Source organism: Prosopis cineraria, unplaced genomic scaffold (assembly GCF_029017545.1).
Source record: "Prosopis cineraria cultivar Desert tree isolate PC_DT_omini unplaced genomic scaffold, ASM2901754v1 PC6, whole genome shotgun sequence".
Lineage (NCBI taxonomy): Eukaryota > Viridiplantae > Streptophyta > Magnoliopsida > Fabales > Fabaceae > Prosopis > Prosopis cineraria.
Genome location: NW_026555337.1, coordinates 17,742,138 through 17,760,160, shown reverse-complemented (window position 1 = coordinate 17,760,160; position 18,023 = coordinate 17,742,138). Strand labels below are relative to the sequence as shown.

Sequence of the window (18,023 nt, the reverse complement as noted above, 5' to 3'; positions counted from 1 at the left end):
GTCAAATGAACGTTTTGAAGTTCACTGGTATTTAAAGAAAAAACTTTTTCTCTAAATATCAGTAATCTTAATACATTCATCTAAATATCATCAAACAAAAATACATATAATTGATTTCTCTACTGTGTTTGAAGTGCAAAGAGAGATCAGAATTGCAAAAATGTTGTGCATCCTCACATTGTAAGAGTTTATGAGGTTATAGAAACACATACAACATTTATACTGTGATGGAGTATCTTAATTTTGGAGAGCTCTTTGATTACATATCAGCTAGAGGAAGCTTGCAAGAAAACGAAGCTCGTCATTATTTCTAGGCAGGTAGGCATAAAGGTAGACATAATGACTTATATATATATATATATATATATATTTAATAGTGCTCATTATGTTTTGAGATATCAATGAATGAATTACACATTAGATAAAGAAGCTTGAAAGAAGGCGAATCCCCTGGATCTTGCTCTCTCCTCCTCATGCCCTCTTGGTCGTCTTCTCCTTCTTTCCTTACATAAACATCAAGCTCATCACTAATTTCCCTCAGACCTCTCCAAGCATACAATAACATCAACAACAAACCTTATCTTATTAGGTGAGGTCAACTACATAAATTTATTATGTTATTGTGCTCTGTGATTTACCAAACTTTTAAAAATATTGTTAACAAAGAAATCTCTATTAACAATTTGCAAAAGTATTTTCTTTAGCCTTTCCTTACTTCTTTTAATAAGGTTCAAAGTTATTGTTTCATTTTCTAAGCATAAATGCATCTAAATTATTGATTTGAAATATCTGGCTAAACCAAATAGTCAAGTCCTTGTGTTGGTGGGCGTAGGAGCTATGGCACCCAGGCCATTAGATCAGAGCTCATCTATCATGGATACTTAGGTTGAGGAAAGTAGTGATTTGGAGTTGAAGTTTTATTGGAAACTATTGTCAATGACTGAAGATTAGAGCACAAATCAACAGTTTGGGTGATTCTTTATCTTTTCATTCAGATGGTTAGAATGGAAATTTTATTAAAATAATCAATGTCAAAGAAGTCCCTTAGATAATTATTATATTTCGTGGTATTTTCCTGTCATTCACTTATTCGGGAAATTTTTGTGTGTCATTCTCTATAAAATAAAAGGAAAACTGGTTAAAAATGTTTTTTAAGAAACTATACATAAAAAATCAAAAATTAAGAAACTACACACCCAAATTCATAAAAACCTGAAAGCTACAGTAATACTAATTTAAGTTATATATAGCATCGATTGCCTATTTAGTGAAATATCATAACGTGATGCCTGCTTAGGCAATGATTTCATTTCGGTCAAATTTTGATCTCATTAAGGACTTATGCATATTTTCTTCACATTTTAAAATTTTATAATTTAAAAAAATTGATACAAAGGAATTTTTTTTAATATTCAATATAAAAAATATATTATCTATATTAAAATAAGATTGAAATATAAAATATAGACCATCCATATAAATTTGGACAATCCAAATCTGCTGAGAAAGAGTAGTCATGTTGCTATTTTCTAATAACAGAGAAACTAAATATGTAAATATAGATCTTTAGAGGTAATCGAGTGATTCAATAAGAGATCCACAACTGATCTTTAATGGAACTAATTTCTCACATGAATATCCCAATCATGTGATTGCTGCTGCTTATTTAGATTTGTTAAAAATATGTTGCAATTAAACTAAATCTTTCCATTGAAAAGAAATTTTTGAAGTTAATTTAATAAATGGAATGTTTTGAATCGTAGATCTATTAAATAAATTCAAATATTTCATTTTTCTCACATAATCAATAGGTAATAACAAGATTCATAAAATATACCTGAAGATCAAAAAGTGAAATAGTCAAATGCTTACAATGTTGCACTTCTCAAGCACCATGAGCAAAAAAATTAGGGGGATTATAGCCGTTCTTCAAAGAAGATGTAGCTAGGTTGACTGTAAATTTAGAAAATTTATACATAATTAAATTAGAGGGAATGTGGCCGTTACTCAAGGACGATGTAGCTAGGTTGGCTGTAAATTTAAAAAATTTATACATAATTTTTCACATTTTAAAATTTTATAATTTAAAAAAATAGATACAAAAATTCTTTTAATATTCGATATAAAAATATATTTTTCTGTTAAAAAATAAGATTGAAATATAAAATATAGACAATCATATAGACTTTGGACAATCCACATCTGCTAAGAAAAAATAGATGTGTTTCTATTTTCTAATAACGAAGAAATTAGATTGGTAAAATATATACTGTTAGAGGTAGCCTGAGTGATTCAATAAGAGATTAGCAAATGATCTTTAATGTTGCTAATTTCTCACATGAATATCCCAATCATGTGATTGTAGCATATTTTGATTTGCCAAAAATATGTTGTGATTAAAACCAAATCTTTTCATTAAAAAGAGATTGTTCAATTTAATTTAATAAATAGATCATTTGAATTGCAGATCTGTTAAATAAATTTAAATATTTCATTTTTCTAATATGATCAATAGGTAATCACAAGATCCATATAAAATAAGTGAAGATCAAGAAGTGAAATGGTTAGATACTTACAATGCTGCGCTTCTCAAGCACCGTCAGTGAAAATGTTAGGGGAATTGCGGCCGATTCTTAAGAAAGATGTAGCTAGGTTGGCTATGAATTTAAAAATTAGGGTAAAGTAAAACCTTTTAAAATTCAAAATTTATGGGTGTATTGAAAAATATAAAAGAAACTCGGCCCAATATTTATTTCTTGGACTAGTATATGCTTACAAAAATGTTTTAAAAAATCTTTGGGACAAGGTTGGGCCTCCACATTTAATTGGCACTTAGTCATCGGAATGATTAGACCCAAAACTCTGCAGATGAGCTATTCAAAGCTTGTACATTTCATATATATATATATATATATATATTATATTATATCTTCATGTGATATTTTTTTTTTTTTTTTTAACTTCAGCTATTAGTGTGTATATTATATTTTTTGTTGATTAATGAAAAATTAACTTGTCTTCGGCCAAAAAATATATACCTTCAAATGATATATTTAACGCTACAAATAATGGCTTAAAATTTGTTTTTGGCATTGAATTGAATTTTATATATAATAAATACTTTGACTCATTTGAAATAATTAGACACAAAATTAGTAAAAAAAAACTTCACAAATTGTTAGTTTTTCATAATTTTTTAATATTCTAAAGTGAATTGTTTTCTCAATTACTAACAATCTCTCTCAATTTGTACGTGTCATCTTTGCATAAGGGTTATGCTTATCTTCTTTGTATGCTTCAATTTTATCTGGAAGTTACTGATAATGACAAAGATCAAATAACATCTTTTTGTTTCTAACATCATATGATATCTCATGATAATTACTTTGTTCTCTGCAGCCTTTCAAATTTAATTATGTAAATTAAAGGGTAATAATCACCATTTAGCATTTAATTAATAGGACAATTAAAAATACGGCTCACGAAGATAATTATTTTGGCAGAAATTAAAAATTTAGAGTGGATGTGAAAATTTTATTCCAAAAGGTCTTGCAAAAATTATAATTTTGAAAGGAAAATGTGAACAATATTTGCAGACAAGCCCTACTAGGAGGTTTTTTTTTAAATAAAACAAACTAATCTTATTTATCTCTCACTTCTTCTCTAAGGCTTTGGCTAAGTTTTGCTTTTTAATTAAGTGGGTTGAGTTTGGCATCTCAAAGGCTCATTGTTGAATATTAGTTGGTTGGTCGGAAGTTAGAGCTTGAAGCATCTGATTAGGTAACTATAATTGGTTGGTATTACCTTACTCTATACTAAACTCAAAAATTTATATTTTAAAATGATAGGATGGATGGGGTTTTTTCCCTCCCAATAATTAAAAGTTTTAGATGAGTTAGCCCTAGAGGTTCACTAAAGCTCAGACATATCTCGAGGCTCAAAGGGTACTTATAAAGGTATTTGCAGATGACCTACCAATAAAGTTCTCACAGCAACATTTGAACCTATGATTTTGTAAGTTATAGGACAATCGTAGCAAACTAGACCAACATTTGTTAGTTGAGATGGATAGTATTTGTTTTTTTTTGAAATAATGAAACTTTCAGTCCATCGAGTTTGTTTTTGTTGCCAAGTTGGTCCTTTATGGTTTTTTTTTAATTATCATGAATCCTTCAAATTTAAAAACACAAATAGATTCTCTAACTAAACTAATTTGTTAAAATACATTGATGACTTGACATATACATGTCGTTAAATGAGAATAAATTAACCCCTACATTAATTAACTTTTAGGGAGAATAACATTCAATCTCCTCCCAAGAAAATTTATCACAAAGAAGGACAAATAATAAGTTTCATTCAAGAAAAAATTGTTAAAAATTATGCCCTATGGCCAATCATTATATTATGTACATTGTTATTTAATAAATTTTTTTTTTGTTATCATATCAATTGCATATTCAATATGATAATTGTATCCTTATACAAACTATAGTGATTGTCCTAAATGTCCCTGGTCGGTCATCTTTAGGGATCATAGATGAAACAAGACTAGTATGACTTTGATTAGTTATAGAGATACAAATCAAAGTCATAGACACTTGAAAGAGTACAAGGTGTTAGATCGACCTATTATAAGAAAGTTATATGATACAAGTCACGAGCTTATCTCATATATAAGTATGTAACTATATCACTAAGCCTTTTAACCTGAGATCATCATGGATTTCTACATGATGACTACTAAACTTTGACCTAGTCAAAAGTCACCTTTGATTAGGTGATCATAAAGACTATGATTAAGTTTAGTGATATTCATGTAGAAGAATATGAGTGGTTAAGATGGAATTTGTCTCTCACATTAAATGAGAGATATTACTAGGCCCCTCGATGAGTAAGATTGAAAAAATATATGGCCATACTATAATAGAAAGGGTTTTTCTATTACTACTGTCAGTCCACTCAAAGATCAAGATAATAACGATCGGGTAAAGAAGAATGAAAATTCTATATCTCATACTTAGACCGAAATATTACGTGAAAAAAGGGATGTGATACGGTTACATGATAGGTTACATCGGATCATCGTTCCCATGTGAATTGGGTAGTTGTAATGTCTTATTAAAGGCCACTTGTGATTGGTAGGCTAATAGTGTAATTAGCCTATTATCAATTTCATATGGACCTACAGAGTTGCACACAAGAACAGCCCAACTCAAGCTATAATGTCCAAATTCATTGAATCTAGAATATGTCAGATTTAATAAATATAATATAGGGTGAATGAATTATATATATATTTAAATATTTATTTGATAAACATATATATATATATATATATTTATATGAAATATAAAATTCAAAATATAATATATATAAAATTATATCAATATACTGATAATTCATGTGATGTAATATTAGAAATAGATTTTATAGAATAATATTATTCATTATATATGTTTAAAAAAGTAATAATATTAACAACACCTTGTAATCACTAAGCATGGGGAGTAAGAGTAATTAAGCCATATAGTAGAAGAGATAAAAAATTTTAAAAGAAAATAGAAGAATATAAAGTATAATTTTACCAAATAAAAAACCTTTATATAATAATGAAGTTATAAATTTAGTAAAAAAATTAAATACTGCAAGCCAAATAAAAACTATTGAACAAAGACTAATAGAAAATTATAGTGATAATCCTTTAATACATTGGGAAAAATCAAAACCTTTAGCAAAAATAGAATTAAGAGATTATAGTAAAGAGATAAATTGTAAACCTTATCCATAGACTGAAAATGATAAAAAAATTGCAATGCATATAAGTGAAATGAAATAATATGATTTGATAAGAGAAAGTAAATCTGAATATTCATCACCTGCCATGATAGTAGTTAAACATAGAGAAGAAAAAAGAGGAAAATCAAGATTAGACATAAACTATAAAAAAAATAGATGAATTAGCAATAAGAAATAGGTACCCAATTCCTAAAATAGACTTATTATTTAATCTAATAAGAGGTAAAAAAATATTCAATAAATTTGATTGCAAATCAGGATTTTTTTAAATAAAATTACAAGAAAAAAGTAAAAAATATACTACCATTAATACATCAGAAGGATTGTATGAATGGAATGTATTACCTATGGGATTTCATAATAGCCCTAGTATATTTCAAGAATGTATGACAAAATTATTATTGCTAATAAAAGATTTTGCTGTAATATATATAGATGATATTTTAATATTTTTAAAAGATAAAGAAGAACATGAAGATCACTTAAAAAAATTTATAGATCTTATAGAGAAAAAAGGATTAAATATCTCATCAAAGAAAGCTGAATTAAGAAAAGAAAGAATAAAATTTTTAGGTCAATATATAACCAATAATGGAATAGAATTATAAGAACATATTAGTAAGAAAATATTAGAATTTGATGAAATAAAAAAAAAGAACTTCAATCATTTTTAGGATTAGTAAATCAAGCCAGAAATTATATTCCAAACTTATCAAAATTAACAGCAAAAGTAAGTAAATTAGTTAGAGAAAAGACAATATAGACATGGGATAAAGAAAAAAAATAGTAAACCACATAAAAACTTTATGTCAAAATCTACCTAAATTAACCATCCCAATAAATAATGTTGTAACATGGATAATTTACACAGATGCTTATATATATTTCAATATATATATATATATATATTCATATATGTGTGTGTGTGCATATATCATGTATATGATATATAAAGTTAAATATATATTTGAAATATATATATATATATATATATCATTTATATATAATATAATATGTAATATGTTAGTTTTAAATTTAATTTTATATGATAGATTAAATTTAATAACTAACATGATATGAGAGAATATCAAGTCAATTTTATAATTTAAATTTATAAGATAAATTCAAATTAGATGTGATATCATGGATTAAATTTATGAAATAAATTTAATTATATTTTCGTGAGCCTTTTAAGTGAAAGACAAAAACCCTTATTTATATACTATATATAGATAGGGACATCCTTTATTAAGGATAAGAGAGTTAGAAAAGTTTTGACGGTAAAAATACTCTGAGAGCTACAAAACACTCAATAGAAAGGAAAAATAACATTCAAAGAAGAACAAACGCTAGGAGCACTAGCACGCTGTTCAAGTTAGAGAGCTGTTCGTGTAGATACTGGTAGAGGGAGCAGATCTACATTGTTAGCTCCTAAAATCCAAACTCTTAAAGAGAACATGCTATAAGTTAAAGAATTAAAAGGTAACTTTTCTATCCACCTTGACTTAAACGAGTTCGTTCGGTCCATATCAGGATAGGGATTTTAAAATTTTAATCTTCCGTTGTGCCTCCCTATCCAACAAAAATAAATCATGTTCACATTTTAACAATAATCTGTTCTGCATTGGTTCTTATCTGTAATTAATTCTCTTGAAAGGGAGCTAGCTGTGGTTTTCTCTAATTTTTATCAATATATAATCCTTTTTATTGTGTTTTATTCTCCTTTTTTTTAATTTTATAGTCTAATTTTTTTAAATAATTATACTTTTTCATTAATCTATACAATTGATATCAATATTCTATTATTCATGCTAATAAATATTAACAATGTTACCTCCTTTTTAAATAATAAGGATCAAATCGATAATAAAATAAATTTAAAAGACCAAATTGATATAAATTAAACTTGATAGACCAAATTGATAACTGTAACATACTTGAGAGATTAAAAATTGCATTATCTCTATCATTTTTTTTTTTGGTAAATAGCATTATCCCTATTTTTTAATCCATGTATCTACTTATACTAGTATATTTTTTTAAGGATGTTATAGTTAAAGGTGGGAAAACATGTTAGCTTGACAAGCCTTTATGGCCAACCCTTGGTAGGCTTGGACCTACAAAGGTTGAGCTTAAGAAGCTCGATTATTCAAAAAACTTGATCATTTGCAAAGCCCAATGCTTGATCTTGTGGGCTTAAGGTTGGCATGAAGGGCTTTAGGCCCTTTTAATTTCTTTAAAACAAATACATGAAAATAAAAAAAACTTAAATTATAAGTAATTAAATATTAATCAATTAAAATACCAAATTATTATTTCAATTTCCAAAATAAAACCAAATAAAGCTTAATAAACCAAACGAGTCTTCTCTAAATATCAATAAAACAATAATAACAAAAAATTAGCAGCAGTATCATGATGGTCATTATCATTTTTATTGTTATATTTATCATCTATAATATCTACAATATTTGGTTGCATTTCACTTTGAGTAAGCACTTTAGGAGAAAAAATATTATGATTTTCTTTTTTCATTTAGGCTAAGATTTTTTTTAACATTTTTATTTTTTTTTTCATATTTGCATTTCCTTCATCTTCATCTTCAGACCCAATTCAGTGACAGTTTTGGAGTTGTCCCCTTTAGTTTAGCGATGGCAACATCTTCAAACCCAAATTCACTAGTTACGTTGCTGTGTTTGCTCTTTGGAAATGGAGATTTTTTTTTTGGTTTGGCTCTCTGCGTTTGAGTTTAACTTTATTGCCTTTGCTTTAATGAAATCCAGATCCACAATTTTTTTCTCTAGAAAGGCAGGTTTGCTTTGACGATGAAGGTTGTAGTAGGAGAGAGAGAGAGAGGATGATGATGAAGGAGAAGATATTTGACGATGAATCTTGCGGTAACAGAGAGAGGACAATGATGGAGAAGAAGAATATGAGGGATGTTATCTTTAAGCTACTTTTATTTTGGTTAAACTTGAGTCTTATTTTTTTTTTTAAAAAAATCTCATGACATATCAAATATGATTTTAAAACTTATTCCCATTTTCAATCCCAATATTAATTTCAATCCTGATCTTGTAAATTTTAATATCTTGTACCACATAGGGTCCTAGTGGGTTTAAATGTTTGAGTTTTGTCCAATATTATGTTAGATTGTGAATCTTTGTGGCTGTATGTTTTTGGTTAATTTGTCTTAAATTTAAGGGGTGCTACATATTGTGTCATGAGAGAAAGTATATAAATGAAATTTTGTTCAATATCCATCGTTAACTCACGCTTGAATTCCAACAACCTCTCCTCAAATGTGAGTTTTCCTAACATATTCTTCTTACTTTAGTCTTTCCCATATTTTTAAGATAATCACCCACATATAGTAGATCAATAACATGCCCTTTATTTGGACGCCCAAATGCTTTCCAATTCATGGCCAATCATGGATTTCAATCCAATTACTTTGATGCCCTTGGCAATTTATGGCTTTAATATATATATATATATATATATTTTATAGGTGACATTTTCATTATTAATCCTTTTATCCACCCATAATAGGAGGTTGAATGGCACGAATAGATTGTTCTTCGTCCAGTTGAATCAATGGTTAAGATTTAAGATAGCCACGAGCAAAGAATAGGCTGATGGACATTGTCAATTTGCTTTACCAACCAAGAAAGTTGTGGGAAGAGTTCAAGAATTATATCAATTTCATTACATATAGTTTTTCAAGAACTACATCTACTCCCTTCAATTTTTATTATAAGATATTTTCAATCATTTCGTTCATATTAAGAAAAATTAATTTTTTCTTGATATTATAAAAAAGTGATATGTATTTTTATTTTTATCTTTGATTTTAAATAATAATATAATTACATAAAATACCTTCATGTTAATTAAAAAAAATTAAAAAAATAATTTAATTATTATAAGGTGTCTTATATTTTGATCTAAAGATTATTTATAAAATATGTCTTACAAATAAGAAGAGGGAGAGGGTTACTTACATACATGTGTTCATTGTTATATTATTTCATTGCCCACTGTAATGACATGCCTCAATGCTTCTTTTAATGCACGTTAAAAGTATGACCATGAAACATTTTATATTTTTGACCACATATTTTTAAAAATGATATTATTTCTTTTATATGTTTTATGACATCTCAAAGCCTATCTATTAAATTTATAAGAAATTAAAGAGGAATATGAAAAAATCCATAAAGACTCCTAAAAATAAAAAAATAGAAAGATCAAAGTACAATAATTTATGATGAATAGGAATTAAAGTGAATTAATGAAGAAAAGTCGAACGGGGAAATATATTTATTATTTTAGAAAATAAGATTCAACATATCGTCAACATTTTAACATATAATAATGAATAAATATGAAATTTATAGCTTTATTTTAATCACAAAATTAATCTTTTATAAAAGATCATCATCAAAAGTGGTGTAGTTTCTAGTCATTTAATCACAAAATCAAGAGCATTATGGCTACTAGTCATTTAATAATATAAATTTAAAATATCAATAAATATCAAATTGATTATTACAGAAATTAAAATTAAAATTTTTTAAATGATAGTATCTAAAAGTATAAAAATAACTTGAAGTAAGAACAAAAGGTAAATTTTTTTACTTTAATATCAAATCCAATTAGTCATTAATAATTAATATGTAAAATAAATACATTCAAAGAAATTGCAAAGTTATTGTTGAAATTTCTCGTCAACATGAATATGAATTTCTTGAAATTTTGTTGCATTAGGACTAATTTGCCCATTAACGTGATAATCCAAAAATGCCCCTCCCCAAGTAAACGCGTAAAAACCATGGCATCGTGCTTGAGTCCTAAACCCTCCACTCCCTACTTTCCTTCTTACCGCAGCAGACGGTGACCTGCAGCCGTGTTCGCTGGCCACCGTCCACCGTCCACCTGCACCAATTTTTTATTTTTTTTCTGGTAAGAACCATTAGCATATGATTCTAGTTTGGACATGCTGGAGCTGTGTTTTTTTTTTTTTTTTTTAAATTATGGGTTTTATATAAACCTACTGAGTTTTAGGAAATGATCAATGCAAGGTTGAGACAAGTGATAAATAAAGTAGAAATCGTATGATTCCTGTGGGCACAGTCATTGCTTTTCGAAGATGGGTGCTTTGTTTTCCTTTCTTGTGTGAATGACTTCTTAGCTTTATATCCTTTTCCTTTTATTTACGCAATAAGACTTTCAGATATTCATATTTCAATATTAGTACAGTACCAACGTTGAGAAATTTTATCTGCGACAGGCTCCTCTATTTGATTAAACTATATTTTGTAGCAAGGGGAATTGGGAATTGTATGTCGGCTGACTATGCAATGCTTGATAACTAAAGGCTCCGCTATTTGAATTGGAAATACTTGATTTTTGATTGAGAAGTAATGCTGATATTTGATTTTAGTTATATACCAGATTTTATGAAAAAGATGTGATATTATAAATGATGACTTCAACTCAAGTGTTGTATATTGTAGATAACTAAAAGGTTTTGGATTCAAACCAAGTAATGTTATATATTGTTTTGATTTACTATAAGGTGCTATTTCACATTCCCATTCATTAATGAACTCTCATAGATACTGATACAGTGAGTTTTATCCGATCAGTTCTCATCTGGAAAATGTAGTACCAACAATCATTAAGCAAAATTAGAATCACGATGTTAGAAATACAGTTTTATCTTATTGTTTAATCTATCTTAATGTCTTGTGTTAATTTTCCAATCCTTCTGTGTTTTTCTTTTCTTACATTGAATAATTGATTTCTCAAATCTAGATCCTTTTATGTCCTTATAGTTGTATGGAGGCTTTTGTTGGGTTGATGGGCTATTATAAGTTTTCTGTAACAACTTTGTTTCATTCTTTTGTCCTTTTAAAGATCCCCCCCACAAGCATGGGGCTTTGATCCTTGATTGATGTATTAGTGTCTGCAGCATGCACAGCTGTAAATATTATCTTTATCTTTGATGTTGATTTTTCTTTGATGGAATCTGATGTTGGCATCTGTCTCAATAACAAGTATTTTTCTTTGTTAGATGGAATAGGAGTTGATGTATTTCTTTGAGTTTGGACCTTGTTGATTTATTCCACCTGTATATCAAAATGATGTGATTCTGTTGTATACTTTATGATTGAGCACCACATTTCCTATTAAGATGAATAGATTGTTTAGTTGGGAGAAAATTGATGAGTATTTTTGTAAACTTCACATGTATATTTTATTAACTTTTCATGCAGGATAGGGGGAAACTTTTTTATAAGAGTATAGTTGTCCATAATATAATTATTTTCCCTTCTCTCATCTCTTGAACCGAACAAGGTAACATTAAACATTAAACACCCCCCCCGAAGGAACCAAATAGTGTTAGTTGATGAACAAGCATTCCACACTTGGTTGGTCAAGCTCTTTGTTGGATGCCGTTTGTCATTGTCAGCCAAATATTGAAAGTTGTTTGAATTCTAGGGCTTTGTCTACTAGAATTCGGTGAGATTGATTTGTTCAATTTGGCTCTAAATCTAAATTTGAATTTATTGCCTGCGTCATTTGCTCCCTGTGTGGTTATCAACCCTGCGTTGGATGCCATTGCATCACTTCTTGCTTTGTTTTAAATTTTTCATTTTAATTGGGCTTTGAACTTGATAGTGTAATCCTTTGAAAATTACGCTTTTGAACAAAGATTGAGTTTACCCTTTTTTTTTCTTCAAAAAATTGATTGATTACTAGGTGTGTAATCGGCTATTATACTTCTATGCTCTTCATTTTGATTACATGTTTTGGATTGTTTTGTTGTGCAATGTTTGATTGCTAGTGACTTATATTCTGTTTCCAGTCTTTTGCTCTTGCTTCACTATATATATCTCACTATAAAACCATCACTCTCCCCAAATAATCGATAATGTATGTACAAAATCATATTAGATAATTTATTACTTCATTTTCCACAAACAGTAATATAAATAATTAGCAATGGCACAATGTTTTTTTTTTTTTTTTTTTAAGTTTTTATATGATTAATTGTTATTATTTCTTTTAGCCAAATTCTTTGTTGCAATATAAATATGTTTTAAACAAATAGTAATGTAAACTAACATTCTTGGGACCCTCCTTAATGTGTTGATTCATGGAACCCTCCCCAATACTTGATTTTTGTTGATTTGTAATGTCCACGATCTTCTGAACAATAGTTGTCCCTTAGATATGAAACTTTATCTTCCAGAATTTTAACGAAGCAAAATAGGTGGTAGATAGTGTCAGTTTAATGTTGGCAGTCATTACTAACTGGCTTATTCTTCTCGGTGTAACATATCTGGATCATGTATCATGAAGGTTCGGCATTTGTTGTAATGATATCTTGTTTAAACACCTGTACTTAGAAATGCCTGGTGAGATATCATTTATTCTTCTGTGTGATTACATATGACTATTTTTGTTATTTGCTTAATCATTATGCTGATATGCAAATATATAATTGAATGCTTTAATTTTTATTTTTTTATCACTTTCAAGATTACGTTATAACTGTTATATATAGATCACATAATTTCAATTTGCAAGTTTAACTGTTGACTGGTTATTTCACCTTGTAGTACACCTCCATTGAGCCTTTGGATGATGGAGTACTGGTGAAAATTAATGATGCGGAAGAGAAGACTGAGGTTGGGATCCGATTTTCACAACTGCTCAAACGAACCCACTTGTTTATTCAAAGTATGCAGGGACTAATAGAGTTCAGTGGTTCTAAGAATCTTATACTAAAGGATGATGATATTTTTTGTATCCTTGAGATAGATGATATCAAAGATATTAAACCCTCAAATAACATAAGCTTAAGGTATGTCTCCATACAGGGTATTTTGAATTATATGTTTGCATATAATTATTGAATGTGGAAAGTTAATTATTGAATGGCATAGCATTGTTTGTCATCATGCTAGCATATGGTCTAATCCTCTTGTAGTATGTCCCCCTGCCCCTTTTGTAAACAAAGTTTGTAGATTTTTAAATGTAGGAGCAGTTGAACAAGAAAAAAATGCTGCTAGGTGAAGAACTTGTAGTTATAGCTAGTATAACAGTCTGGCCCATTTGGATTGAACTAGAAATTCAATTTATAAATTGATAACTACAAATGTTTTGCTGGTGAATTCACCCTTTGTAAGAGTTGATACATTTGGTGACAGGTGGAAAGTTGAAGCAATATCTAATGAAGAATGGTGCTAAGATCAGCATGGAGGAACCACAAATGTTGATTTCTGGAAATTCAAATCAGAAAAATGAGGCACTTGGAGATCTCATGCTAAGAAGTGATGAGGGATGTGTTTTTGAAATGCTGAGTGATGCAATCATCTTTGAGCGTCTTGTTTCTCCATCCTGTTTAGTGTTTTAGGGAGTTGCACTTTGCCTTCATCTCTTTGCAATTACTGTCCACCCTGGTTTACATGCATAATAGGCCCAAACAAATATGATATTTTGACCCATTTTTTACCTTAATTGAAGACACAATCACAGATCACAATTCATCTGAGGTTTTTTTTTTTTTTTTTTAACAATCACTCAAGAAATTGAAGATTTTGACCGTATTGTGCGACATGTTAGTAAAGCCCTTGCTTCTGAGGTTAATGGGAACTTGTGTAAAGAGTTGGCATGTTTTGATTGGTGCAGTTTTGCATTGGAGCAATTCTTGGTGGTGTTGAATTATGGTTTCTTGGTTATCAACAAGGTTGTTGAACATATGCATAGCTTCGATGTGCAAGGCCCGGCAATTGGTTAAAGCTGAAGTTGTATTAATTGATGGTATAAGATTAGGGGTACTTCCAGATGTGGTTACATACAATACTTTAATCGATGCATATTGTCGTTTTGTGAGTATTGATGTTGGTTATTCTGTTCTTCATAGGATGAGGGAAGCTGGGATAAACCCAGATGTTATTTCTTACAATTCTTTAATTGCTGGGGCTGCCAGGAAGTGCTTGTTGTCTAGGTCCTTATGTCTGTTTGAGGAAATGATTCAAATGGGTATACATCCTGATCTCTGGAGCTATAATATATTAATGGATTGTTTGTTCAAGCTTGGAAAACCGGATGAAGCAAATCGTGTTTTTCGGGATATAATACTTAGTGATCTCCATCCAAGCAAGGCTACTTTTAACATTATGATTGATGGTCTTTGTAAAAATGGGTATGCCAATAATGCTTTAACGTTATTTAGGAATTTGCAGCAGCGTGGATTTGTTCCTGATATAGTGACATACAATGTACTCATTAATGGGCTCTGCAAGGCCAGAAGATTAGTGGCAGCAAGCAAGATCCTTAAAGAGCTTGAAATATCTGGTCGTGAACCAAATGCTATAACCTACACTACAGTTATGAAGTGTTGCTTCAGGTGTAAGCAGTTGGAACGAGGGTTTGAGATCTTGTCACAGATGAAGAGTAAAGGGTTCACATTTGATGGCTTTGCTTACTGTACGGTGATTGCTGCATTAATTAAGACAGGAAGAATTGAGGAGGCAGATTACATCATTCATCAGATGCAGATGAGTGGCATTGTGTCTGATGTGGTGTCCTATAACACACTAATAAATCGTCACTGCAAACAGGGAAGATTAGATGATGCCTTGAAGTTATTGGATGAACTAGAGAAAGCAGGCTTAGAATGTGATCAATACACTCATACAGTTATAATTAATGGCTTGTGCAAAGCTGGCTATATTGATGCAGCTCAACAACATTTGAATCATATGAGTGCATTGGGATTCAATAGTTTGGTTGCTTTTAACTGTTTGATTGATAGTCTAGGTAAAGCTGGTCAGATTGATCGTGCCGTGAAACTATTTAAATCAATGGAGTTTAAAGATGCTTTTACATATACCATCTTGGTACATAATCTTTGCCGGGCTAGAAGGTTCCTTTGTGCATCCAAGCTTTTGATGTCTTGTCTAAAGTCTGGGCTTAAGACCCTAAAGGCTACTGAGAGAGCTGTTCTTGATGGTCTCCATGGTATAGGATACACAAATGAAGCCAGGAAATTGAGGTCTAAAATTAAATTAGCTCGATTGCTGCATTGACTACTTGGCAGTTGTTGTATCTGTATTAGTAATGTAGTACTTGCTGACTTGGTAATAACCCCCATAACTTCATCAAAAGGGAGACTATTATCATTATGCTACAGGACTGTTGGTGAGTAATATAATTAAATAGGCTGGTGGCCTGGTGCTACATCAAGATGATTGAGCCTTGGCCTTTTTAGCGTCAGTGAATCATTCCTTGTATCATTGATGTGTATCCAAGGACCTGCCGGGAATTCCACCACAACAGCCATGAGTAAAGGTACTGAGGCCTGTTTTCTGTGCTAGTAGGACTTTTGATGAAATGGGAACATGAAAGGGAGTAAGAATGAGACAGTAAAAGGAATGAGATATGTTTGATATGTTAGAAAAAATCAATAGAATCCTGGTAGTATGATTTTGGTTTGCATATGTATTTGAAATTTAGTTGATGGAATGGAAGCCAAAAATGATCAAAAAACTATAATACCCCTGGGAAAATAAATAATTAAAATTAATAAGAGTAATCTCCAATCCATTCTTCTTATCACGTTATGCTGTGGTGGCTTGTATTTTAACCTTTGCAGCACCGAGGTTGTGGTAAACTATTTTTCCACATTCAAGGTCCCAGCTTCTGCAATTCATCTTATTTAAATGGACCTTTACATAATATATAAGGTTTAAGGGTCCCAATTATGATCTTCAAAACTGGTAATTAAAATTACTTTTAAGCTCTTGCATATGTAACTTGATTGTCTAAAGATGCTACTTGATTGTGGAAGATGGGGGCAATTGATCAGGACCGACATGGGAGCAATTGATCAGGACAAGGGAGAAATTGTTCTGTTCATTCTAAGGTGTTTGATGAAAGTCCTGAATGAAAAAATTAATTGGCAAACTATGTACTGATATTGGTATTATTCTCTGTTGCATCTGGACTGCTTTGTTTATTCTCGAGTGGTGGATTGATAAAATTTCACTTAGTCATTGTGATTTGTGAGACACATTTTCATCTTCCTAATATGAAATTATGAATGGATGTGTTACCTTTGATACATTACAGCTTGTTTTGTTATTCTATTGTGATTGGAGAAGGAAAATTAACTTTAGGCAAAGCTGAATGATAACATAGTTTTGATATATTGCAGGTTGTTTTGATGTTGTGTTCTGGTTGGTGCGTAAATCAGCTCGAAAGACAAATGTTGATATCTGGAAATTCAAGTCAGCAAAGACATTGTCTCGCTGGGAAGTGATGAAGAATCAGTACTTGTTTTGTGTTGCTGATGTGATGATCTGCATTTGGAGAGCACTTTCTTAGTGTCTTTTCTCATTTCTTTTTCCCATGAGAGTGGTGGATGTATAGAGTCATTGACATTATTGTAGCTGTAAATTTGTAAATAGTCACTTCTTGAATTAGAAATGTAGGTGGTGAATTGTATACCTTGCGAAATTTGAGATTAATATGAGGTTTGTGTAATGTTGTAACGTGAATAATGCTTGTTCTGATTGATGTTTACATGAGTTGGCCAAGCCTTGTGAAGACTTTATATTCCTGAATTAAAGTTTATTATAGTAAACATACCAGCAAGCTTGATAAATTGAGTGTATATTATATATATATATATATATATATTGTCACTTATTCTTTTTCATTCTGATATTGGAAGACTCTCTTGTCTACTATTGCCTCTTAACTACTCACGTAAGAGCGTTAGATATCTAAACTTTATTGTGGTACAATGTTTCTTTTAACATTTGAAAACTGTTAGTTGACCTAAAAAATTACAAAAAAGAACATAAGAAATTGCATTTAAGAACCCTATAAAAAATTTAATATCAATTAAGTTTCATACAAATAAATTTTAAAATGTAATGTTATTTATTTCTTATATAAAAAAAAAAGCAAAATATCATTTTGATGAGTCACTTTAACCTATTGCGTGATTTTGGACTATCCTTACTAGCAATGACACAAAATTATTAAATATTAAAGTATTAATGTTTTAATATATCATTAAAACAAATATTTTTTTTTTAGTTATTGGTTTTGTCAACAATGACTTGATAATTATCTCATCCGGTAACCTTGTTAAATTCGTTTTGACATGGTATTTTGGTCTTTTACATGATAAAAAATAA

At 29.7% G+C, this 18,023-nt stretch overlaps 1 protein-coding gene and 1 non-coding gene across 4 annotated transcripts; one reads left to right on the top strand and one right to left on the bottom strand.

The window, feature by feature from the left end:
* Window positions 1–3,224: 3,224 nt before the first annotated feature.
* On the bottom strand, window positions 3,225–3,328 carry LOC129314716 (U6 spliceosomal RNA). Its single transcript, XR_008594226.1, has one exon. It is a non-coding gene; the product is annotated as a U6 spliceosomal RNA (small nuclear RNA).
* Window positions 3,329–10,652: 7,324 nt separating this feature from the next.
* Window positions 10,653–17,431, top strand: LOC129312378 (putative pentatricopeptide repeat-containing protein At4g17915). 3 transcript variants are annotated; one of them, XM_054954958.1, is made up of 5 exons: window positions 10,653–10,764; window positions 13,431–13,675; window positions 14,022–14,634; window positions 14,738–16,167; window positions 17,033–17,431. In XM_054954958.1, exon 4 carries the CDS (start codon window positions 14,739–14,741, stop codon window positions 15,903–15,905), a length of 1,167 nt encoding a protein of 388 aa, XP_054810933.1. In that variant the 5' UTR covers window positions 10,653–10,764; window positions 13,431–13,675; window positions 14,022–14,634; window position 14,738; the 3' UTR covers window positions 15,906–16,167; window positions 17,033–17,431. The 3 variants fall into 3 exon arrangements, with proteins under 3 accessions (XP_054810933.1, XP_054810932.1, XP_054810931.1); XM_054954957.1 differs by having other exon boundaries at window positions 13,431–13,499; window positions 14,022–16,167; XM_054954956.1 differs by having other exon boundaries at window positions 14,022–16,167.
* Window positions 17,432–18,023: the final 592 nt, after the last annotated feature.

What these genes read in the sequence shown, in the direction of transcription:
- LOC129312378 (XM_054954957.1), top strand. Translation starts at nt 14,538, where the DNA reads ATGGTTTCTTGGTTATCAACAAGGTTGTTGAACATATGCATAGCTTCG.